The sequence below is a fragment of the Telmatherina bonti genome (genome assembly GCF_933228915.1).
Source record: "Telmatherina bonti genome assembly, chromosome: 1".
Classification (NCBI taxonomy): Eukaryota; Metazoa; Chordata; class Actinopteri; order Atheriniformes; family Telmatherinidae; genus Telmatherina; species Telmatherina bonti.
The window spans coordinates 4,175,935-4,200,299 of record NC_136619.1 but is presented as its reverse complement, the minus strand read 5'-3'; the positions used below and the strand labels follow the sequence as shown (position 1 = coordinate 4,200,299).

The following is a 24,365-nucleotide window of genomic DNA, read 5'->3' as shown; positions in this document are numbered from 1 at the left end:
AGGAGCAGGGCGTAGCGAGGTCATGTGACTTTACCCACACAGGCAACCGTTACTTCATATGAAAAACACAGATCTCCACCTTACATTTTATCATTAAGATTCTGTGAACCAGTAAAAACCATTCTGCGTTACACCCAGCAGTACTGGGATGCATAAATACAGGACAGGGTTTATAAAAAGTATAAATAAATCCTAAACACAGGTAGAAATATGACGTTAGTAAAGATTTTTTATTCGTTTTTACTTCATGCAAAAATAATCTTTATTTTAAAGCGACACCAGTAACTTTATTTATGTCTCATCTGCAGCTCATGTGGCCCGAAACAAGCAACGCTCGCATGTACTTCTCATATTTACATTCAGAACATTTTCATCACAGCTGAAGAGATAAAAATGGCTCAACATTTCTGTCCTCCACAGAATCTGGGTCAATGTTCTCTGTTTGGAGCATGTCTCTGTCTCCAGGCCCCCAGTCAGTAAAACACTCGTCATGTCCATAAAAACATGGGAGAAATGAAAGAAACTTCCCCCTGAATGATATTTAATCTGCCATTTTTACCAGATAATCACCAAACCAAAGAGGTGGAAAATCGTTCAGAAATCCGTCCAAACGTGGCGAGTCTGCTGGACAACGTCTCGGAGCTTCAGGAAGAGAAACGACTCTACGGACGTTCAGGCAGGAAAAAGCCATCCAGATGTTGGAGGGAGGAGCATCTAGAAACATTTTATCGTCATCAACATGAAGATGTCTGTATTCACCTCATCCTCACGCCGGCCGGAGTAGAGTCCTGGGAGCTTCAGGGCTCTGTGTTGTGTCCCAGCTCTGCCCTGGACTGGTTTTCCTAGGCGGGAACCTCCGATGGGGTTTCTGGGATCTGTTGCCTACTAACTAATCCAGAGTGGAGGTCGTGGTCCAGACTCCCCTCCAGACAACTTTTCAACCTTCTCCTGGTGCATCGTGAGCTTCTCCTGCTCCCTCCTTCCAGGTGTTGCTGTCTGCAGTTTGTTGAACACTAACCCTAACCACCCCCCCAAACTCAGTACAGATGTTCCTGCAAACGTCTCCATGCTGCATGCAGGCCTCAGCTTCCTGCTGGCATGTGTAGACGTTCTTCCTCATGTTCTGGGTCTTCCCCGGACAGCACGTCCAGCCTGAGCCATGTGTCTTCTGAGACTTTACCTCTAATGAATGGGATCGGTACAGATCTTTGAACTAGTTAAGCTGGAAACGTCGTGATCTTCATCTTTACAAACCGTCAGAGCGAAACAGATTCCCAGATCCTGAGGGAAGTCCGTCCCCAGAGAGGACACGAGAGACGCTATAAAAACCCTGAGAACAACCAGAGGAACGGTGGACATGCTGGTGGACGTGTTGGGACATGTGCTCGTGTCTCAGTCGTAGTCGTGTTTGATGCAGCGGTGCAGGGTTGCTAAGCAACAGGGAGTTGATCACCAGCAGACTTTTCAGAACGAGACATGAATAAAACTGATAGAAGGGACCAAGAACTGGCCTGCAGAGGTTCGGGAGTCTGCGTGGAACCAAGCTGCTGAACCGTAAAGCCTGCAGCCCCCCCCCCCCCTCCAGGTAAAAGTCTGGGTACCTGCAGCTAAACCGACTTCTCCACACTGAACGGCGGCATCCGGGCTCGACTCCCACGTCCTGGCTCACATGGCCGAGCACATTTTGGGCGCGCTGGGTTCTGTGTTTGCCTTCTGCCGGATGCTCTCTGGGAAAACAGAAGACATCAGTCCATCCACCATCCCCCCCCCACAGTCACAAACACCTCCAGATTTACCTGCCAGGTCCGTCCGGGAGATTTCCACCAGCCCCTCGTACAGACCTTTGACGGGGTTCTCCCCTGCCGTCGCCACTCCGTGAAGCCAGATCAGCAGCATGCGGTGACCATGCTCCTTGAAGCTCTTCATACCTGCAAGTTCAGGCCAGATGTGACGCATCGTCTCAGTCGCAGATAAACGGATTGTTTGCTGCCGCTAAGGCGGCTCCAGACCTGAATATTTACATCAGACGGTCACATCAACCCAGGTCAGTGTAGCCCTGCTTTAACAGATCTTGTTGCTGTTCAGCGTTTAGAAGCAAATGAACTTCTTTCCAAACACCAACATGGTGCTGGTGACCCTGCACGGCTCCTCTTCATCTAACAGACCGGATCATAACTCAAAGAGCTGAATCTCTAAAAGACGGATTTTCAGCAGCTGTTCGGTAAATCTGATGGAATCAGGAACAAGAGACGAAACTTCTGGAACGATCCGGAAGAATATTTGAACAAATCCGGATCCCCGCCTGCTTCCAGGAACGTTTGAACAGATTCTTCACTATGGGGAAGTAGTGACCATTCTGCCATCAGAACTTCCAGCTCCACAACAATCCCCACAAACATGAGCAAAAAGAAGAATTCTGTGGGCTTGGTCGAGGTCTGCGCTGTCGGAACGCCTTCCTCCCTCCTCCCTGCTGGTCAGAACGCCTTCCTCCTCCCTGCAGGTCAGAAGGTCTTCCTCCTCCCTGCAGGTCAGAACGTCTTCCTCCTCCCTGCAGGTCAGAACGTCTTCCTCCTCCCTGCAGGTCAGAACGTCTTCCTCCTCCCTGCAGGTCAGAACGTCTTCCTCCTCCCTGCAGGTCAGAACGTCTTCCTCCTCCCTGCAGGTCAGAACGTCTTCCTCCTCCCTGCAGGTCAGAACGTCTTCCTCCTCCCTGCAGGTCAGAACGCCTTCCTCCTCCCTGCAGGTCAGAACGTCTTCCTCCTCCCTGCAGGTCAGAAGGTCTTCCTCCTCCCTGCAGACCAGAACGTCTTCCTCCTCCCTGCAGGTCAGAAGGCCTTCCTCCTCCCTGCAGGTCAGAAGGCCTTCCTCCTCCCTGCAGGTCAGAACGTCTTCCTCCTCCCTGCAGGTCAGAACGTCTTCCTCCTCCCTGCAGGTCAGAACGTCTTCCTCCTCCCTGCAGGTCAGAACGTCTTCCTCCTCCCTGCAGGTCAGAAGGCCTTCCTCCTCCCTGCAGGTCAGAACGTCTTCCTCCTCCCTGCAGACCAGAACGTCTTCCTCCTCCCTGCAGGTCAGAAGGTCTTCCTCCTCCCTGCAGGTCAGAAGGCCTTCCTCCTCCCTGCAGGTCAGAACGCCTTCCTCCTCCCTGCAGGTCAGAACGTCTTCCTCCTCCCTGCAGGTCAGAACGCCTTCCTCCTCCCTGCAGGTCAGAAGGCCTTCCTCCTCCCTGCAGGTCAGAACGCCTTCCTCCTCCCTGCAGGTCAGAACGTCTTCCTCCTCCCTGCAGGTCAGAAGGCCTTCCTCCTCCCTGCAGGTCAGAAGGCCTTCCTCCTCCCTGCAGGTCAGAACGCCTTCCTCCTCCCTGCAGGTCAGAACGTCTTCCTCCTCCCTGCAGGTCAGAACGCCTTCCTCCTCCCTGCAGGTCAGAACGCCTTCCTCCTCCCTGCAGACCAGAACGTCTTCCTCCTCCCTGCAGGTCAGAACGCCTTCCTCCTCCCTGCAGGTCAGAACGTCTTCCTCCTCCCTGCAGGTCAGAACGCCTTCCTCCTCCCTGCAGGTCAGAACGCCTTCCTCCTCCCTGCAGGTCAGAACGTCTTCCTCCTCCCTGCAGGTCAGAAGGCCTTCCTCCTCCCTGCAGGTCAGAACGTCTTCCTCCTCCCTGCAGGTCAGAAGGCCTTCCTCCTCCCTGCAGGTCAGAAGGCCTTCCTCCTCCCTGCAGGTCAGAACGTCTTCCTCCTCCCTGCAGGTCAGAAGGCCTTCCTCCTCCCTGCAGGTCAGAAGGCCTTCCTCCTCCCTGCAGGTCAGAAGGCCTTCCTCCTCCCTGCAGGTCAGAACGTCTTCCTCCTCCCTGCAGGTCAGAACGTCTTCCTCCTCCCTGCAGACCAGAACGTCTTCCTCCTCCCTGCAGGTCAGAAGGTCTTCCTCCTCCCTGCAGGTCAGAACGCCTTCCTCCTCCCTGCAGGTCAGAAGGTCTTCCTCCTCCCTGCAGGTCAGAAGGTCTTCCTCCTCCCTGCAGGTCAGAACGTCTTCCTCCTCCCTGCAGACCAGAACGTCTTCCTCCTCCCTGCAGGTCAGAAGGCCTTCCTCCTCCCTGCAGGTCAGAAGGCCTTCCTCCTCCCTGCAGGTCAGAAGGCCTTCCTCCTCCCTGCAGGTCAGAACGCCTTCCTCCTCCCTGCAGGTCAGAACGCCTTCCTCCTCCCTGCAGGTCAGAACGTCTTCCTCCTCCCTGCAGACCAGAACGTCTTCCTCCTCCCTGCAGACCAGAACGTCTTCCTCCTCCCTGCAGACCAGAACGTCTTCCTCCTCCCTGCAGGTCAGAACGCCTTCCTCCTCCCTGCAGACCAGAACGTCTTCCTCCTCCCTGCAGGTCAGAAGGCCTTCCTCCTCCCTGCAGGTCAGAACGCCTTCCTCCTCCCTGCAGGTCAGAACGCCTTCCTCCTCCCTGCAGGTCAGAACGCCTTCCTCCTCCCTGCAGGTCAGAACGCCTTCCTCCTCCCTGCAGGTCAGAACGTCTTCCTCCTCCCTGCAGACCAGAACGTCTTCCTCCTCCCTGCAGGTCAGAACGCCTTCCTCCTCCCTGCAGGTCAGAACGCCTTCATGCAGACGGCAGTTTGTTTGTGTGGAAGCGACTCCAACATGGCGTCGCGAGGAGTTCCGCACGGCTCAGGTTTGGGAACATCAACACCATTATTTATAGTGTAGTGTTTCTATGAGACAAATGATGCAAATTGCGAGGGTGGACGGTCCACTGGCTGTTTTCTCTACTTGTGCTGCCCAAAGTGAAATCCAATATTGCAGTATATAATAATAACTAGAGGAGGTCTTGTTCTGGAGGCTGATGGCTGCTGGCAGGAATGATCTTCTGTATCTTTCAGTCTTACATCGGACCTGAAGAAGCCTCTCACTGAACACACTTTGTTGTTTCATCACTGTGTTGTGGAGAGGGTGTGAAGAATCCTCCATCATCTTCATCAGCTTGTGCAGCATTCTTCTTTGGACAATCAGCTCCAGCGGCTCCAGAGTTACTCCAAGCACAGAAGCAGCTTTCTGGATCAGTTTGTTGATTCTCTTCAAGTCTCTGGTTCTGATGCTACTACCCCAGCAGATGCTGCAAAGCTGACTGCACTCTCCACAACAGACTTATAGAAGATATGCAACATCTTGGTGCAGACGTTAAACCATCTCAGCTTCCTTAAGAAGTACAGTCTGCTCTGACCTTTCTTGTAGATGTAGTCAGTGTTGCATTTCCAGTCCAGTTTGTTGTCCAGCTGAACTCCAAGATACTTGTATTCCTCCACCACCTCCTCTCCCAGGATGGAAACAGTGCTTTGTTTATTCTTCTTCCTCCTGAAGTCAACAATCATCTCTTTTGTTTTGCTGCTATTTAATATGAGATGATTGTCACCGCACCATTTAACAAACTGACTGACCAGTTCTCTGTACTCTGCTTCTTGTCCATCCCTGATACACCCCACAACTGCAGAGTCATCAGAGTATTTCTGCAGATGACAGGACTCAGAGTTGTACTGGAAGTCTGAGGTGTACAGAGTGAAGAGGAATGGCCAGAGTACAGTTCCTTGTGGTGCACCAGTGCTGCTGACCTCCATCTCAGACACACAACCTTTCAGTCTCACAAACTGTGGTCTGTTTGTGAGGTAGTCATAGATCCAGGTGGTTGTGGAGGTATCCACCTGGAATTTATGGAGCTTCTCACATAACAAAGCAGGCTGAATGGTATTAAAAGCACTGAGAAATGAAAGAACATGACCCTCAGAGTGCTGCCTGAATGGTCCAGATGAGAGTGTGCTCTCTGGAGCAGGTATATGATGGCATCTTCAACCCCAAGTCCATTACGATATGCAAACTGGAATGGGTCCTGAAAGGTGTTTACTTGCTTGTTGAGGTGAGCCAGTAAGAGTCTCTCCAGGACTTTCATGATGTGAGATGTCAGGGCAACTGGTCTGTAGTCACTTGGTTCAGCTGGTTGTGTTTTTTTAGGCACTGGAACAAGGCAGGAGGTTTTCCACAGCACTGGGACTCTATTTTGTCTCAGACTGGTGTTGAAAAGGTGCTGGAGAATCGGACATAGTTGTTCTGAGCAGGTCTTGAGAACTCTGGGACTGACACCATCTGGACCTGCAGCCTTGTTCTGGTTCAGTTTCTCAAGTTGCTTCTTAACCTGATTGCAGGAGACAAACAAGGTGGAGGTCTCAGGATGTCCTGATGTGGAGGGAGATGAAGCTGTGTTCTGGTCCATGACTGAGCTGCAGGGTGACAGATTGGAGGCGTGACAGGAAAGCAGTGGGCTTATGGAGGGTGTGTGGTCTGTTGGGCTGGAGGTAGGGGGTGAACTGAACCTGTTGAAGAATATGTTCAGCTCAGTAGCTCTGTCCAGACCTCCATCAGGCTGGTCCCCCTTTAACTTGAAGCCGGTGATCTTCTTCATTCCAGACCACACATCCCTCAGGTTATTCTGCTGGAGCTGACTTTCTAACTTCTTCCTGTAGTCCTCCTTGCACTTCTTAGTTTGGGTTTTAAGTTGTTTTTGTGTTGCCCTCAATAACTCCCTGTCTCCATCCCTGAAGGCTTTCTTTTTGATGTTCAGCAGCTTTTTCAGCTCACTGGTGATCCAGGGTTTGTTATTGGGGAAGCACCTCACTGTTCTTGTTGGGACGATGCTGTCCACACAGAAGTTTATGTAATCTGTCACACACTCAGTCATGGCGTTGATGTCGTCTCCATGAGGTTCACAGAGGACGTTCCAGTCTGTAGCCTCAAAGCCTCCTCTAAGAGCATCTTCAGCTTCAGCAGACCAGATTTTGATAGTCTTTGTGATGACTGGTTGCTGCTGAACGATGGGCTTGTAGGTGGAGGTGAGAAGAACCAGATTATGGTCAGATCTTCCTAAAGGAGGCAGGGCAGAACAACTGGATCCATTATTCATATTTGCATAAAATAAGTCCAACATCTTATTTTCTCTGGTGGAGCAGCTGACAAACTGCTGGAATGTTGGTAGAGTTGCAGAGAGGGAGACGTTGTTGAAGTCTCCGGAGATCACCATGAATGAGTTTGGATGCTGTGTTTGTAGCCGAGCAACGACGGAGCTGATGACATCACAGGCTGTGTCTGGTGCGGTACCAGGTATTATATAAACCGCTACCAGAATAACACAGGTAAACTCTCTGGGTAAATAATATGGACGGAAGCTCACAGCTAACAGTTCCATGTCCCTTGTGCATATCTTCTCCTTGACAGTAACATGTCCAGGATGACACCAACGCTGGTTAACCAGCACTGCAATTCCACCACCCTTTAGCTTTCCGCTGTGTTGTCTACTGCGGTCTGCACGGACCGTTTTAAAGCCCGGTACAGACACATTACAGTCAGGGATGTGTTCATGCAGCCATGTCTCGGTGAAGCCCATAATACTGCACTCTCTGTATTCTTTCTGAGACCTTGTTAGCATCTCGAGCTCGTCCGTTTTGTTAGCTAGCGATCTCACATTACCCATGACGACGGTCGGGAGAAATGGTTTAAATCTCCATCACTTTCTTCGCTCTCTGACTCCCGCTCTGCATCCTCTCCTCTTTCTTTTCAATTCCATCGGGATTTGATGTGTTGTTTCGCTGATAATCCTGATTTGGGAGAGGTTAATCAGTTGATCCCGATTGTAAACAAGTCTTTCGTTGCCATGGAGACTCATCATAACAAGCCTTGAAAGAGCAAAAATATGCAGAAAAAAATCCTCCTTGCAGCACACCCTCCGAACCGGCATGAAATCCTCAGGAAAAAATACATAATTTGAGGGAATATCTATGTGAGAAGACTTTGTACTTTAAAAAAAAAAAATGAAGATAGCAAGTCAGAGCTACTACAATCTTCTGCCAACAGATGGCGCAATCTAGAATATCAAAAGCATCGTTTTATAATGTGAAAGAAATTATTTTAGGAAGCAGTTGTTAAAATGTGCAGCAGCTTAATGCCTCCCCCCTCCTGTAAATGATGACAGACCAGACCAATGTGAAATTAAAATGACAAATAAGGAAACTGTGCTACTTTATGTACACCTAGTAAAGGTGTCCTGAAAGGCTGGGATGGGTGTTCAGCTGCAGACCCGGACAAACGAAGAGAAGAAGGGGGTTTCTGTAACCAGACTGGACCCAGTACACAACTGGACCAGATGGAACTGGAAGCTCTGCTCACCTGTCCACTGTTGTTCTATAGCTCGGATGTGAGCGTTGCTGAAGCCCCAGTGCTGAGCCAGGATCTTCCACTCCCCACGGCACAGGTGCTTGGTGGCCAGGCTCCACAGGACAGAGCGGAGGTGCTGGGTCTCTGGCTGGTGGTCCTGTTTAAAGCTCAGAGGTCGTCCCGCCCAGCAGTCCTGCTCGCTGCCCACTTGCTCCTGAATCCAAAAAGGAAACGCCTCTTAAAAACAAAGCAAAACTACTATGTTCTACATTCTGTATACGTGGATCTTTCCCTCCCTATGAAAGAGGTCAAAACATCGACACGTCAATCTGAACAACCACTCCTCAGCAACAGCTTCTCAACCTTTACCATGTGGATCTCCCTCTCTTCTAATGTCCAACGCCAACTCCAGGAAAAGTCCGTGTAAAATGCAAATATAAACCAGATGCAGTGACCGATGAATGTCCTCAGTAGCAGGAAACCAACGAGTCAGATGAGGAAACATTTTAACATCTGATGGAAAATATGGATCTGATGCTTTAACACATCTGTAAACAGCTGGAACAGGAGCAACTAAAGTAATGGGTACAAATCCGCAACATCTGGAGGAGCATTTACCAGCTTCACCAGCAACAGGTCAGAAACATGACTACGTATGAAAGGAGCTCTCAGACTGAAAGAGCTTCACCAGTCGGAGACAAACTGGTTCTGAACATTCAGAAAATGTTCCTCAGACTCTGGAGATCCATCATTTCCAGTGAAGAATATCCTCTACAGATTCAGATCAGAATGAATCTCTGTATGCCCAGGACAGGGCTGAATGCTGGTGATCTTCTGCACTGAAAGCCGACATGAAACTGGAAACCAGTGCATGGACTCAGGAAGCTTCCAGAAACCAGTGTGAACCCAGTTCATGCAGGTTTAAGCTCCATCATATGTGAAGAGGATCCAGAAACACGCCGTCTTCTCTGGGCCAAAGCTCATTTAAAATGTTCTGAGTGGAAACCTGGATGAAGATGTGGAATAGTTTGTGGACAGCATGGACGGCGTGTCCTGCAGACTAAAGAGGAGAGGGAGCATCCAGCTTGTTATCAGCCTGCATCTCTGATGGGATGGGGTTGCATTAGTGCCGATGGCGTGGGCAGCTTCCACATCTGGGAAGGTCCATCAGCGCGGGACATGGAGGTTTTACAGCAACATCTGCTGCTATTGGAGTGCAGGATGGAACATTTTACCCTGTTCCATCAAACATGTTAAATTAAACGCGTTATTCTACTGAAAGCAGCTGATTGTTCCAGAGGAGTCTCTTTACGTCCACACTCACCTTCTCCCATTTATAAAAGCGGTCGGCTTTGATGATCATGTCAACCAGGATCACGTGGTTACCCCTCGCCGCCACCTCCAGACACGTTTTCCCCTGCTGGTTACGAAAGTGAAAGATGACATCACAACTGATCATGTGACTCTTTTTCCACTTTGTTTTCTTTCATTTTTTAACTCAAAACGAGCTTGGAGTCTCATAACTGCTGGAAAACAAGATGCAGTCGGTAACAGCCCAACACCCCGGAGAGCAGACAGGTCTGGTCCCAATCCAGGATACTTAATCCAGGCTTACTGGCCAGTCTCCTCAGGGCCAGATGTGGTCCAGATGTCAGCTGTTGGGCTGGATGTGGTTTTACAGACGGTAGGAAGTCTTCCTTAAGGTGAAGTTTTCTTTGTTGGCTACATGTGGTGGTCATGAGACTGAGTCTTGGCTAGACACATTTACTCAACATGATAAGCCTGGGCCAGACCCGGGCCACATCCGCGCCACATCCGGGCCAAACATTCCAGCTCTCTGGGATGCTCAGAGTGGAGGTGTGAGGTACCTTGTCTGTCAGGTTGAGGTTAACACCGGAGATGAGCATCATCTCAGCCAGGTCCTGCAGGCCGTGCTCTGCTGCGATGTGCAGCGCCGTCTGCAGCCTCTGTCATCCACAACATACAGCGACCTGTCAATCATTCATCGTCTGGGTTCAGCCTTCATGTTGGGGGGTTGGTACTCACACTGTCGGGGACGTCCAGGTCACACTCAGCATCTATGAGGCGCCGGACGACCTCCGAGTGGTTGTTGGACACGGCGGAGTGGAGTGCTGTGACGTGTTGCTGTTAAAACACACATGTATGACGGCTTCCATGCTTCTGTTTTTCCCAAACAAATATTAACTTTACCCCTCATTGCTTTCACTTATTTATAATTATATAAAAATAATCATAACTAAAGGAAAAAAATCAGAAATGAATTTTTAATTCCTTCCTTGTCTTTCTCGGTGCGGCCCAGCATGAAGACGTGCAAAACGGTGGACGCTGCGCCAAAATTTATTTAAATTTTTATGGGTTTTTTTATTTGAATCCAAATCTGTTGTAGTATTTATTTATTTCTATTTATTTATGGTTATTTAAGCCTTGAACTTTATTTTATTCCAGGCTCTTTCTTTACGACTTCCTGTGTTTGGTTTGTTTAGGTGGAGCTGTAAATAAATGTTAGCATTAAGGGGTGAAGTTTCCGCTGCGTATGTTTTCCAGCCTGACAAGGGAATATTTAAGTCTTTACATTTCAGGGAAGTGAGAGGAAAAAAAGATGTAACTTACATTATCTACAGCATCTATGCTGATGCCTGCATTCAGCAGCAAGCCGGCCTCTTTGTCAAAGCCACGCTGGGCCACATAATGTAGAGCGTTCATGTTCCTCTGCACATGCAGGAAAACACATCGGAAGCTTCAAATAAATGAGAATAAAAGCGTCTCCAAGCAGCTGAGGTGAGCAGACATACATTGGTTCGTGCATTGACGTCACAGCCAGATTCCAGCAGCAGTTTGACACATTCATAGTGACCTCCATCTGCAGCCATGTGCAGAGCTGTCAGCCCATCCTGAAACAGAACAAGTCCACGTCAGCCACCAGGAAGCACCAAGTAAACTTTCTTCACCCAGCAGGATACGTTCCTCAAACAGGAAACAGAAGACAGAACTTCTCTGATTCAATATCATCTAATTCATCAAATCAACTACCCAACGTCCACGGAAGCCTCTCTTGCATGTCGCCTGCTGCTTCTCATTGACAGGAATTTTTCTGGGTTGGACTCCAGGGAGCTTCTCATCCCCTGCCAAGCCAGACCCAGTAGTGAAGCACGGTGAGGGCAACATCATGATATGCACAAGGCTGCTTCTCATCAGCAGCCATGAGGACAGAATCCAAAGAAGGATGAAAGCAGCTGAATGAAAACAGTTCAGCATCACTAAGCCCTGAAACCAACAACCAAGATGATCCTGCAGAAGCGTCGGCAGCAGCCTGACACATTAATCTTTTATTCTCAACCTTTAAAACTCCTAAACAAGCTTTGTGTTCAGTGTAAATGTATACAATATGCAACACAATACTATACAGTACTATAGAAGCTAAAGCTTTAACCCCAGTCCGCATCTAGACATGATGTTTCCATGCAGACGTGATGTTTAAATGCAGACGTGATATTTTCATCATGTCTGTCAGATTCTGAGGCTAAAATGATGTAAAATGAATGTATGAATAGATAAAGAGCATCCAGAAGAAAAAACAATGGATTTATTACTAACAGAACTAGAAAAAACACACAAGATTTTTTTTCTCAAGTCTTGGATTTCAGGAAAAAATATTGGCAAATAAAACAAACACAACAGAAACTATTTACTTATTTCACTTATTGCTACAAAATATTCAGACAGTTTTTGCTAAATGGGACTTGAGCTTTCAGACAGGTTCATGTTAACACACACTGCTGTATCACAAAACCAGGAATTCGTTCACGTTAAAGAAAAAGAAGTGGGCCGAGTACAGAGCCCTGTGGGACACCTGAAAATCTGTAAACTGCATTTAGTTTAAAACCTATCTCCATTAAAATAAACACAGAACAGAATATAATTCCACATTTTACACATTTTCCTCATTCCCACTTCTTCCTGCTACTATCTACCTGCTATCTTCACTAAAGCACCTCCACCTCAGCTGCATACCAAAGGTCTTCCTGGCTTTATTACAGCCATAGAGGATCATTATTTTCCTGCTTTTCTCATCACTTGTTGATCTTTGGCTGCTCCTGATTGGACGTTACCGTCAGTTTAAGCGCTCTGATTTGTGGAAAGTCTGACAGGAAGTGTCTTCATCATCATGTCCAGGTGAAAATAGAGGTCTCTTAGCAACATGGTAGTGATGGTGATGAAGATGTGATAAATAATGGTGGATTTACCATCTAGAGTCTCTGAGCATACACTACATCAGGGCTATGTAACTTGGTCCCAGGTGTTACTGTATAAGCCAAGCTCATTCCCTTCTTAGCTCAAACTATTCATAATATGGGGGGTTCCATACACTGGTCTCCTGAAGATACAGCACTCCCATCCTGAGTCTCCTCAACCGGCTCACTACTTTGCCACCTCAGATGTCCATTCCACATCCTTCTTCCTTCAACCTCTTTAAATCAGTTAGCTAACACAACTGTAGTGTGGCGCTTGCTAGTAAATCTGCAGGTAAAACTGAGAAACTGAAACAAGCTCTAGATGTGTACAGACATGATCCAGATACTTACTATGTTCCTACCATCTATATCGACTCCAGTCTCCATGATCTTCTGCAGGATCTCCGTATGTCCTCCTTTTGCTGCGAGATGCATGGCAGTGTTTTCATCCTGTAATAACAACACATCCAGACATGACAGACATCTTCAGCTGCCTCCTCACACAGTTGTAGGGGTGTGAGGGGAATTTAGCCAGGTGAGACCACATGCTTTCATCTACCAGGAAAGAAGCCACCATCATCAGAGAAACTGTTCTGATTGATCTTCCATTAAAATCAGTTTGTTCAGGAGTTTATTGAGGAAAACACACAATTACAGAAGTTGTTACCACCACTGCCTAAAACAAAGAAGGACAAAACCTGGTTCTCTAGCCCGCGTTGGGCGCGTTTTATTTAGTTTTTAATATCTTGAACATAAGATTTCTAGTAAAATATTCATCGAGCTACCCAGCATGTTGCTCGACATCACTTCTCCCTGTGGTCCACGGGATGGTTTGTCTGCTTTCACACTGTCAGAAAACCGAACCACACTTCGTGAGATCATCCAACCTGCTCGGTACAGTGTGATTCTGTCAGCTTTTACAGTTTTCAGCTTCAGACTACGAGTTTGTAGGTTTGAGTCTCCTCAAATTTAAAGAGGAATATAATCTTATGTTTCATTTTACTGCTGGAAAAGTAACGGATAAAACTGGAGGAGCATCTACTAGTTTAGCTAGTGACAGGCCAGTAACATGACTGGGTATAAATGAAGCATTTCAGAGAGGCAGAGTTGAGCACTACCCTGGAACTACTTCTTACACATGCTAACAGCTGCTAACAATGCTAAACACCTCCCTGGAACTACTTTTTACACATGCTAACAGCTGCTAACAATGTTAAACACCACCCTGGAACTACTTTTTACACATGCCAACAGCTGCTAACAATGCTAAACATCATATTAGAACTACTTTTTACACATGCTAACAGCTGCTAACAATGCTAAACATCATATTAGAACTACTTTTTACACATGCTAACAGCTGCTAACAATGCTAAACATCATATTAGAACTACTTTTTACACATGCTAACAGCTGCTAACAATGCTAAACACCACCCTAGAATTACTTTTTACACATGCTAACAGCTGCTAACAATGCTAAACACCTCCCTGGAACTACTTTTTACACATGCTAACAGCTGCTAACAATGCTAAACACCACTCTGGAACTACTTTTTATACATGCTAACAGCTGCTAACAATGCTAAACACCACTCTGGAACTACGTTTTATACGTGTTGGTCCTTGTTTGCTTCTTGGGAAATGAGCTGCTCACCTCAGTCTGAAAACTGTAAAAGGTAAATATTTAATCTCCTGGAAGCAGCAGAATAAATAAATCTAACATCTTTACCTGTCAAACTATCTGACACGTCTGTTAGCTTTGATAGCAGTGTTGATCTGATATGCATCAGTGTCTTGGTGTGTGTGTGTTACAGCAATACCTCATCCTTCAAACCATGTGTGCAACCAAGACCAATGAGGAATTCCACCACTTGGAGCTGTCCATGTTCAGCAGCCAGGTGCAGGGCTGTCTTCCCCGACTGCTTGGAGACATGTCAGCAGGACTCATACATGTGCAAAGACGCAAATTCTCATTCTGATGGAAAAACTAAAGTTTGGATTTTTCAGATTGCATTTGTCACCTTGTCAACTGTGTCCAGACAGGTGTCCTCCAGGTCCTCCATGATGAACTCCAGAACTCGGATGTGGCCTCTCTGAGCAGCACAATGCAGCATACTCAAACCATCCTGACAGAGACGGACGGTGAGCTTTGTCTGATAAAAACCTCAGTGTGATGAGACAAAGAGGCTCTTACTTTGTTCTCACAGCTCAGCTTGGCTCCAGAGGAAACCAGGATCTGCAGGATCTTCAGGTGGCCAAACCAGGAAGCCAGAAGCAGAGCATTCATGCCAAACTGTGGATAAATATTTACAGCAAAAAAGGCGGTTAGAGAGAAGCCACGTTGGCAGCAGAACATCCTGGTTCGCCTCAGACGTGTCACGTGACCTGCTTGTATCAACATCCGTCTGACTCTACCTTCACCTGAGCTCACATCTCCGCAACGTCTCTGCTGAGCTGAAACTTTATGTTTTACATGCAAACACAGCAGATTCATCCTCCTTTCAGTTTCCCATGAACCACATGCTTCTTATGTTTATCATTAGGCTGGCAGGTTTTATTCTCCACGTTAAGAACCAAAACAACCCCTTCTGTGTGCACCCAGATCATCCCTCACTTTCATCTCCAAGCACACACTCATTTTAATAAACCCACTTGTATTCTCAGAATTTCTGAATTAATCTGTGTCTGGCAGATTCCTGAAGTTATCCAATCAGAACTCCCTCTCAGCACATTTTTCCTGGGAAAATAATCCCGACTGATTGATCCGGTTGTGAGTGGTTTTGTGTTGGTAATGCTTTAATCAGCATATTGCTTAGTGTTTTTATTGTTTAATTAATTAATTAATTAATTCTTTAAATGAGCAAATTTATTATTACCCCTATGATGACGACCAACCTGGGCATGAATGTTCCCTTGCCCGGACGCGGGTTACCGGGACCCCCCTCTGGAGCCAGGCCTGGAGGCGGGGTACGAGAGCCAGCGTCTGGTGGCCGGGCCTTCGCCCATGGGGCCCGGTCGGGCTCAGCCCGAAAGGGTTACATGGGCCCCGCCTCCCATGGGCTCACCATCTGCGGGAGGAGCCGTAGGGGTCGGGTGCAATGTGAGCTGGGCGGCAGCAAGGGGCGGGGACCCTGGCGGTCCGATCCCCGGCTGCAGAAGCTGGCTCTAGGGACGTGGAACGTCACCTCTCTGGTGGGGAAGGAGCCTGAGCTGGTGCGCGAGGTTGAGCGGTTCCGACTAGATATAGTTGGACTCACCTCGACGCATGGCTTGGGCTCTGGAACCAGTACCCTCGAGAGGGGCTGGACCTTCTTCCACTCTGGAGTTGCTCATGGTGAGAGGCGCCGAGCTGGTGTGGGCATTCTCATCAGCCCCCAGCTTGGTGCCTGCACGTTGGGGTTTACCCCGGTGGATGAAAGGGTAGTTTCCCTCCGCCTCCGGGTGGGGGGACGGGTCCTGACTGTTGTCTGTGCTTATGCGCCGAACAGCAGTTCAGAGTACCCACCCTTTCTGGAGTCCTTGGAGGGAGTGCTGGAGGGTGCTCCTTCTGGGGACTCCATTGTTCTGCTGGGGGACTTCAATGCTCACGTGGGCAATGACAGTGAGACCTGGAGGGGAGTGATTGGGAGGCATGGTCCCCCCCCTCTGAACCCAAATGGTGTTTTGTTATTGGACTTCTGTGCTCGTCATGGATTGTCTATAACGAACACCATGTTCCAGCATAAGAGTGTCCATATGTACACCTGGCATCAGGATTCCCTGGGCCGCAGTTCAATGATCGACTTTGTAGTCGTATCGTCGGACCTGCGGCCACATGCCTTGGACACTCGGGTGAAGAGGGGGGCGGAGCTGTCAACTGATCACCACCTGGTGGTGAGTTGGCTCAGATGGTGGGGGAGGAAGCCGGTCAGAGCTGGCAGGCCCAAACGTGTTGTGAGGGTCTGCTGGGAACGTCTGGCTGAGTCCCCTGTCAGAGCGAGCTTCAACTCCCACCTTCAGCAGAGCTTCGAACATGTCCCGGGTGAGGCGGGGGACATTGAGTCCGAATGGGCTGTGTTCCGTGCCTCTATTGCTGAGGCGGCCGGCCGGAGCTGTGGCTGTAAGGTAGTTGGTGCCTGTCGTGGCGGTAATCCCAGGACTCGTTGGTGGACACCAGCAGTGAGGGATGCCGTCAAGCTGAACAAGGAGTCCTATCGGGCCTTCTTGGCCTGTGGGACTCTGGAGGCAGCTGATGGGTACCGGCGGGCTAAGCGGCATGCGGCTTCGGCCGTTGCCGAGGCAAAAACTCGGGCATGGGAGGAGTTCGGCGAGGCCATGGAGAAAGACTTCCGGACGGCTTCAAGGAGATCCTGGTCCACCATCCAGCGGCTAAGGAGGGGGACGCAGTGCTCCATCAATACTGTGTACAGTGGAGATGGGGTGCTGCTGACCTCAACTCGGGACGTTGTGGGTCGGTGGAGGGAATACTTCGAAGACCTCCTCAATCCTACCAACACGTCTTCCCATGAGGGAGCAGAGCTGGTGGACTCAGGGGTGGACTCTCCTATCTCTGGGGCTGAAGTCGCTGAGGTGGTTAAAAAGCTCCTTGGCGGCAAGGCTCCGGGGGTGGATGAGATCCGCCCGGAGTTCCTTAAGGCTCTGGATGCTATGGGGCTGTCCTGGCTGACACGCCTCTGCAGCATCGCGTGGACATCGGGGGCAGTACCGCTGGATTGGCAGACTGGGGTGGTGGTCCCCCTTTTTAAGAAGGGGGACCGGAGGGTGTGTTCCAATTACAGGGGAATCACACTCCTCAGCCTCCCTGGTAAGGTCTATTCAGGGGTCCTGGAGAGGAGGGTCCGCCGGATAGTCGAATCCCGGATTGAGGAGGAGCAGTGTGGTTTTCGTCCTGGTCGCGGAACAGTGGACCAGCTCTATACCCTCTCTGGGGTCCTGGGGGGGGCATGGGAGTTTGCCCAACCAGTCTACATGTGCTTTGTGGACCTGGAGAAGGCATTCGACCGTGTCCCCCGGGGGCTCCTGTGGGGGGTACTCCGGGAGTATGGGGTACCGGACCCCCTTGTACGAGCTGTCCGGTCCCTGTACGACAGGTGTCAGAGCTTGGTCCGCATTGCCGGTAGTAAGTCGGATTCGTTTCCGGCGAGGGTTGGACTCCGCCAAGGCTGCCCTTTATCACCGATTCTGTTCATAACTTATATGGACAGAATTTCTAGGCGCAGCCGAGGGGTTGAGGGGATCCGACTTGGTGGCCTCAGGATTGGGTCCCTCCTTTTTGCGGATGACGTGGTCCTGTTGGCTTCATCTGGTCGTGATCTCCAGCTCTCGCTTGAGCGATTCGCGGCCGAGTGTGAAGCGGCTGGGATGAGAATCAGCACCTCAAAATCTGAGACCATGGTCCTCAGCCGGAATAGGGTGGATTGCCCTCTCCGGGTCGGGAGTCAGGTCCTGCCTCAAGTGGAGGAGTTTAAATATCTCGGGGTCTTGTTCACGAGTGAGGGAAGGATGGAGCGTGAGATCGACAGACGGATCGGTGCGGCGTCTGCAGTAATGCGGGCTCTGCGCCGGTCTGTCGTGGTGAAGAAGGAGCTGAGCCAGAAGGCGAAGCTCTCGATTTATCAGTCGATCTACGTTCCTACCCTCACCTATGGTCATGAGCTGTGGGTCGTGACCGAAAGAACGAGATCTCGCATACAGGCGGCTGAAATGAGTTTCCTCCGCAGGGTGGCCGGGCTCTCCCTTAGAGATAGGGTGAGGAGCTCAGTCATCCGGGAGGGGCTCAGAGTAGAGCCGCTGCTCCTTCGCATCGAGAGGAACCAGTTGAGGTGGCTCAGACATCTGGTCAGGATGCCTCCTGGACCTCCCTGGTGAGGTGTTCCAGGCACGTCCCTCTGGGAGGAGACCCCGGGGAAGACCCAGGACACACTGGAGGGATTATATCTCCCGGCTGGCCTGGGAACGCCTCGGGATCCCCCCCGCAGAGTTGGCAAATGTGGCTGGGGAGAGGGAAGTCTGGGCTTCCCTGCTTAGGCTGCTGCCCCCGCGACCCGACACCGGATAAGCGGCAGAAGATGGATGGATGGATGGATAATTAATTCTTTAAATGAGCAAATTTATTATTAAAATTTATAGCTTCTTTTCATTTGTTTCTGTTTTTCCTTCACTGGATGGAGCTGGAAGGTTTTATTTATACCTGCCAAACTTAACAGGATGTTCATTGAAAACCCTGATAATCAGATTTATACCAGAATGTGGTAAAATCATCAGTGGAGTTAAAAGTTACAAACATGTCTATAGATTTACAGGATTTACTGTAAACATCATGGAAGCGTAGATCCATCATGCTTCAGGCTGCTGGCAATGTGACCGTGTTCTGTGGACAATATCTGACATTTAAATATTAAATATAGCCTACAATATCAGCTGATGGACACCATGCCAATAATGTCTGCGTGGGGAGATCCTGAGTAGCTTCTGACATTCTCTTCATGGATGTGCAGCAACTGTGTGATGCTTCATGTCAGTAAAACGTCTCTGAGGAACCTCTCCACCTTGTTCTACCTCTGACAGCCAGAATGAACAGGAGACCCGACCCGGTTGTAGATGTCCGGATCAGGAGGACGACCCGGAACTGGAGGGGGTCCCGATCAGATGGACGGAGGGTCTGAATATGAGAAAAGTTCGTACCGTGTCTTTGTCATCCACGTCCCGGTCGTGTTCCAGGAGGAGCCTCAGAGCCGGTTCGTGTCCAGCTCCGGCAGCCCAGTGCAGCGCCTTGCGCCCCAGCTGCACGCACACACACACACACACACACACACACACACACACACAGGCGCGAGCAGGTCATCCCGAGCCATGAAACTGCAGACAGACTGGCAGCAGAAACTGGTTCAGCCTACCTTGTTCTTGGCCTGGACGTTCACCCCCCTCCTGACGAGTTCCTGCATTCTGCCCGTGTCATTTCGTTTCACGGCATCGTGGAAATCCTTCTCAGACCACAACACTGCGTGGAAAAATCACAGGACAAGTCTGCAGACACCGGGATGAACCCGACCCCACGGCGGGGGGTTAAGCCTCTCGGTGTCCTCAGACAGACACACAACATGGTGGAAGTTACAGAACTTCTCTTTAATGGCTGCTTCTCATCTTATCTCTGCTGACTACAACGACAACTGCTAAAGACAGATGGAGCAGGCAAACCCAGAGGCTGTCCGTGGACATCCAGGCTGCGGGACAGAGGAAGATGTTACTTACAGATGTCCTCCTCAGACACCAGGTCGTCCTCCATGTCTCTTCTCTCCCCCTGGCTCTCTCATCACACCTCCGATGCTTCTCTTTTACAGACATGAAGAGAAACTCTTGTAAAATTAAACACACGCCAAACCGACAGCGTTTCCTGTCTGCGCCTTCACAATAAAAGCACTCATCCAAGACTCATCCAAACTTTACTCTGAAAACTCTCCAGTAGACCCACCCTCCTTCACCAGAACCACCTCCAGTACCGGGGGTCCTCTTCCCAGAACCACCTTCTTGTAGTTGCAGTCGATCCAAGTATCACTGTGTCAATATCGAGGCCAGTATCGGTATCGTTCCATTCCAGCATGATGTTTTTCTTGCAGACGATTGACGGTGAAATAAATTGAGAACCAACCAGTCATAAGTTCTCATCATGATGAGAATCTTCCGGTCCACCTCATCACCATGAGAATCTCCCGTTCCACCTCATCATGATGAGAATCTCCCATTCCACCTCATCATGATGAGAATCTCCCGTTCCACCTCATCATGATGAGAATCTCCCGTTCCACCTCATCATGATGAGAATCTCCCATTCCACCTCATCACCATGAGAATCTCCCGTTCCATCTCATCATGATGAGAATCTCCCATTCCACCTCATCATGATGAGAATCTCCCGTTCCACCTCATCATGATGAGAATCCCCCGTTCCACCTCATCACCATGAGAATCTCCTGTTCCACCTCATCATGATGAGAATCTCCCGTTCCACCTCATCATGATGAGAATCTCCTGTTCCACCTCATCATGATGAGAATCTCCCGTTCCACCACATCACCATGAGAATCTCCCGTTCCACCTCATCATGATGAGAATCTCCCGTTCCACCTCATCACCATGAGAATCTCCCGTTCCACCTCATCATGATGAGAAGCTCCCGTTCCACCTCATCACCATGAGAATCTCCCGTTCCACCTCATCATGATGAGAATCTCCCTTTCCACCACATCACCATGAGAATCTCCCGTTCCACCTCATCATGATGAGAAGCTCCCGTTCCACCTCATCACCATGAGAATCTCCCATTCCACCTCATGATGAGAATCTCCCGTTCCACCTCATCATGATGAGAATCTCCCGTTCCACCTCATCATGATGAGAATCTCCCGTTCCACCTCATCATGATGAGAAGCTCCCGTTCCACCTCATCACCATGAGAATCTCCCGTTCCACCTCATCATGATGAGAAGCTCCCGTTCCACCTCATCATGATGAGAATCTCCCGTTCCACCTCATCATGATGAGAATCTCCCGTTCCACCACATCACCATGAGAATCTCCCGTTCCACCTCATCATGATGAGAAGCTCCCGTTCCACCTCATCACCATGAGAATCTCCCGTTCCACCTCATCATGATGAGAATCTCCCGTTCCACCTCATCATGATGAGAAGCTCCCGTTCCACCTCATCATGATGAGAAGCTCCCGTTCCACCTCATCACCATGAGAATCTCCCATTCCACCTCATGATGAGAATCTCCCGTTCCACCTCATCATGATGAGAATCTCCCGTTCCACCTCATCATGATGAGAATCTCCCGTTCCACCTCATCATGATGAGAAGCTCCCGTTCCACCTCATCACCATGAGAATCTCCCATTCCACCTCATGATGAGAATCTCCCGTTCCACCTCATCATGATGAGAATCTCCCGTTCCACCTCATCATGATGAGAAGCTCCCGTTCCACCTCATCATGATGAGAATCTCCCTTTCCACCACATCACCATGAGAATCTCCCGTTCCACCTCATCATGATGAGAATCTCCTGTTCCACCACATCATCATGAGAATCTCCCGTTCCACTTCATCATGATGAGAATCTCCCGTTCCACCTCATCATGATGAGAATCTCCCGTTCCACCTCATCATGATGAGAATCTCCCGTTCCACCTCATCACCATGACAATCTCTTATCCACCACATCATCATGAGAATCTCCCGTTCCACTTCATCATGATGAGAATCTCCCGTTCCACCTCATCATGATGAGAATCTCCCGTTCCACCTCATCATGATGAGAATCTCCCGTTCCACCTCATCATGATGAGAATCTCCCGTTCCACCTCATCATGATGAGAATCCCCCGTTCCACCTCATCATGATGAGAATCTCCCGTTCCACCTCATCACCATGAGAATCCGTTCCACTTCATCATGATGAGAATCTCCCGTTCCTCCTCATCACCATGAGAATCCGTTCCACCTCATCACCATGAGAATCCGTTCCACCTCATCACCATGAGAATCCGTTCTACCTCATCATGATGAGAATCCGTTCCACCTCATCACCATGAGAATCCGTTCCACCTCATCATGATGAGAATCCCCGTTCCACCACATCATGATGAGAATCCCCCGTTCCACCTCATCATGATGAGAATCTCCCGTTCCACCTCATCACCATGAGAATCCGTTCCACTTCATCATGATGAGAATCTCCCGTTCCTCCTCATCACCATGAGAATCCGTTCCACCTCATCACCATGAGAATCCGTTCCACCTCATCACCATGAGAATCCGTTCTACCTCATCATGATGAGAATCCGTTCCACCTCATCACCATGAGAATCCGTTCCACCTCATCATGATGAGAATCCCCCGTTCCACCACATCATGATGAGAATCCCCCGTTCCACCTCATCACCATGAGAATCTCCCATTCCACCACATCATCATGAGAATCTCCCGTTCCACTTCATCATGATGAGAATCTCCCGTTCCACCTCATCATGATGAGAATCTCCCGTTCCACCTCATCATGATGAGAATCTCCCATTCCACCTCATCACCATGACAATCTCTTATCCACCACATCATCATGAGAATCTCCCGTTCCACTTCATCATGATGAGAATCCCCCGTTCCACCTCATCACCATGAGAATCTCCCGTTCCACCTCATCATGATGAGAATCTCCCCTTCCACCTCATCATGATGAGAATCTCCCGTTCCACCTCATCATGATGAGAATCTCCCGTTCCACCTCATCACCATGACAATCTCTTATCCACCACATCATCATGAGAATCTCCCGTTCCACTTCATCATGATGAGAATCCCCCGTTCCACCTCATCACCATGAGAATCTCCCGTTCCACCTCATCATGATGAGAATCTCCCGTTCCACCTCATCATGATGAGAATCTCCCGTTCCACCACATCATGATGAGAATCCCCCGTTCCACCTCATCATGATGAGAATCTCCCGTTCCACCTCATCATGATGAGAATCTCCCGTTCCACCTCATCATGATGAGAATCCCCCGTTCCACCTCATCATGATGAGAATCTCCCTTTCCACCACATCACCATGAGAATCTCCCGTTCCACCGCATCATGATGAGAATCTCCCGTTCCACCACATCACCATGAGAATCTCCCGTTCCACCTCATCATGATGAGAAGCTCCCGTTCCACCTCATCACCATGAGAATCTCCCGTTCCACCTCATCATGATGAGAATCTCCCTTTCCACCACATCACCATGAGAATCTCCCGTTCCACCACATCATGATGAGAATCCCCCGTTCCACCTCATCATGATGAGAATCTCCCGTTCCACCTCATCATGATGAGAATCTCCCGTTCCACCTCATCATGATGAGAATCCCCCGTTCCACCTCATCATGATGAGAATCTCCCTTTCCACCACATCACCATGAGAATCTCCCGTTCCACCTCATCATGATGAGAATCTCCCTTTCCACCACATCACCATGAGAATCTCCCGTTCCACCTCATCATGATGAGAAGCTCCCGTTCCACCTCATCACCATGAGAATCTCCCATTCCACCTCATGATGAGAATCTCCCGTTCCACCTCATCATGATGAGAATCTCCCGTTCCACCTCATCATGATGAGAAGCTCCCATTCCACCTCATCATGATGAGAATCTCCCGTTCCACCTCATCACCATGAGAATCTCCCGTTCCACCTCATCATGATGAGAAGCTCCCGTTCCACCTCATCATGATGAGAATCTCCCGTTCCACCTCATCATGATGAGAATCTCCCGTTCCACCTCATCACCATGAGAATCTCCCGTTCCACCACATCACCATGAGAATCTCCCGTTCCACCACATCACCATGAGAATCTCCCGTTCCACCTCATCACCATGAGAATCTCCCGTTCCACCACATCATGATGAGAATCCCCCGTTCCACCTCATCATGATGAGAATCTCCCGTTCCACCTCATCACCATGAGAATCTCCCGTTCCACCACATCATGATGAGAATCCCCCGTTCCACCACATCATGATGAGAATCCCCCGTTCCACCTCATCACCATGAGAATCTCCCATTCCACCACATCATCATGAGAATCTCCCGTTCCACTTCATCATGATGAGAATCTCCCGTTCCACCTCATCATGATGAGAATCTCCCGTTCCACCTCATCATGATGAGAATCTCCCGTTCCACCTCATCACCATGACAATCTCTTATCCACCACATCATCATGAGAATCTCCCGTTCCACTTCATCATGATGAGAATCTCCCGTTCCACCACATCATGATGAGAATCCCCCGTTCCACCTCATCACCATGAGAATCTCCCATTCCACCACATCATCATGAGAATCTCCCGTTCCACTTCATCATGATGAGAATCCCCCGT

At 49.4% G+C, this 24,365-nt stretch overlaps 1 protein-coding gene across 1 annotated transcript; it reads right to left on the bottom strand.

Annotated features, from left to right (window-relative positions):
• Positions 1-346: 346 nt before the first annotated feature.
• Positions 347-19,790, bottom strand: ankdd1a (ankyrin repeat and death domain containing 1A). The gene is made up of 15 exons (XM_079245431.1): positions 19,694-19,790; positions 19,339-19,442; positions 19,127-19,225; positions 14,637-14,735; positions 14,464-14,568; positions 14,263-14,361; positions 12,792-12,890; positions 11,001-11,099; positions 10,819-10,917; positions 10,234-10,332; positions 10,056-10,154; positions 9,512-9,607; positions 8,200-8,401; positions 1,797-1,928; positions 347-1,727 (listed from the first exon to the last, which is right to left on the bottom strand). Exons 1-15 carry the CDS (start codon positions 19,725-19,727, stop codon positions 1,666-1,668), a joined length of 1,527 nt encoding a protein of 508 aa, XP_079101557.1. The 5' UTR covers positions 19,728-19,790; the 3' UTR covers positions 347-1,665.
• Between the last annotated feature and the right edge of the window lie 4,575 nt (positions 19,791-24,365).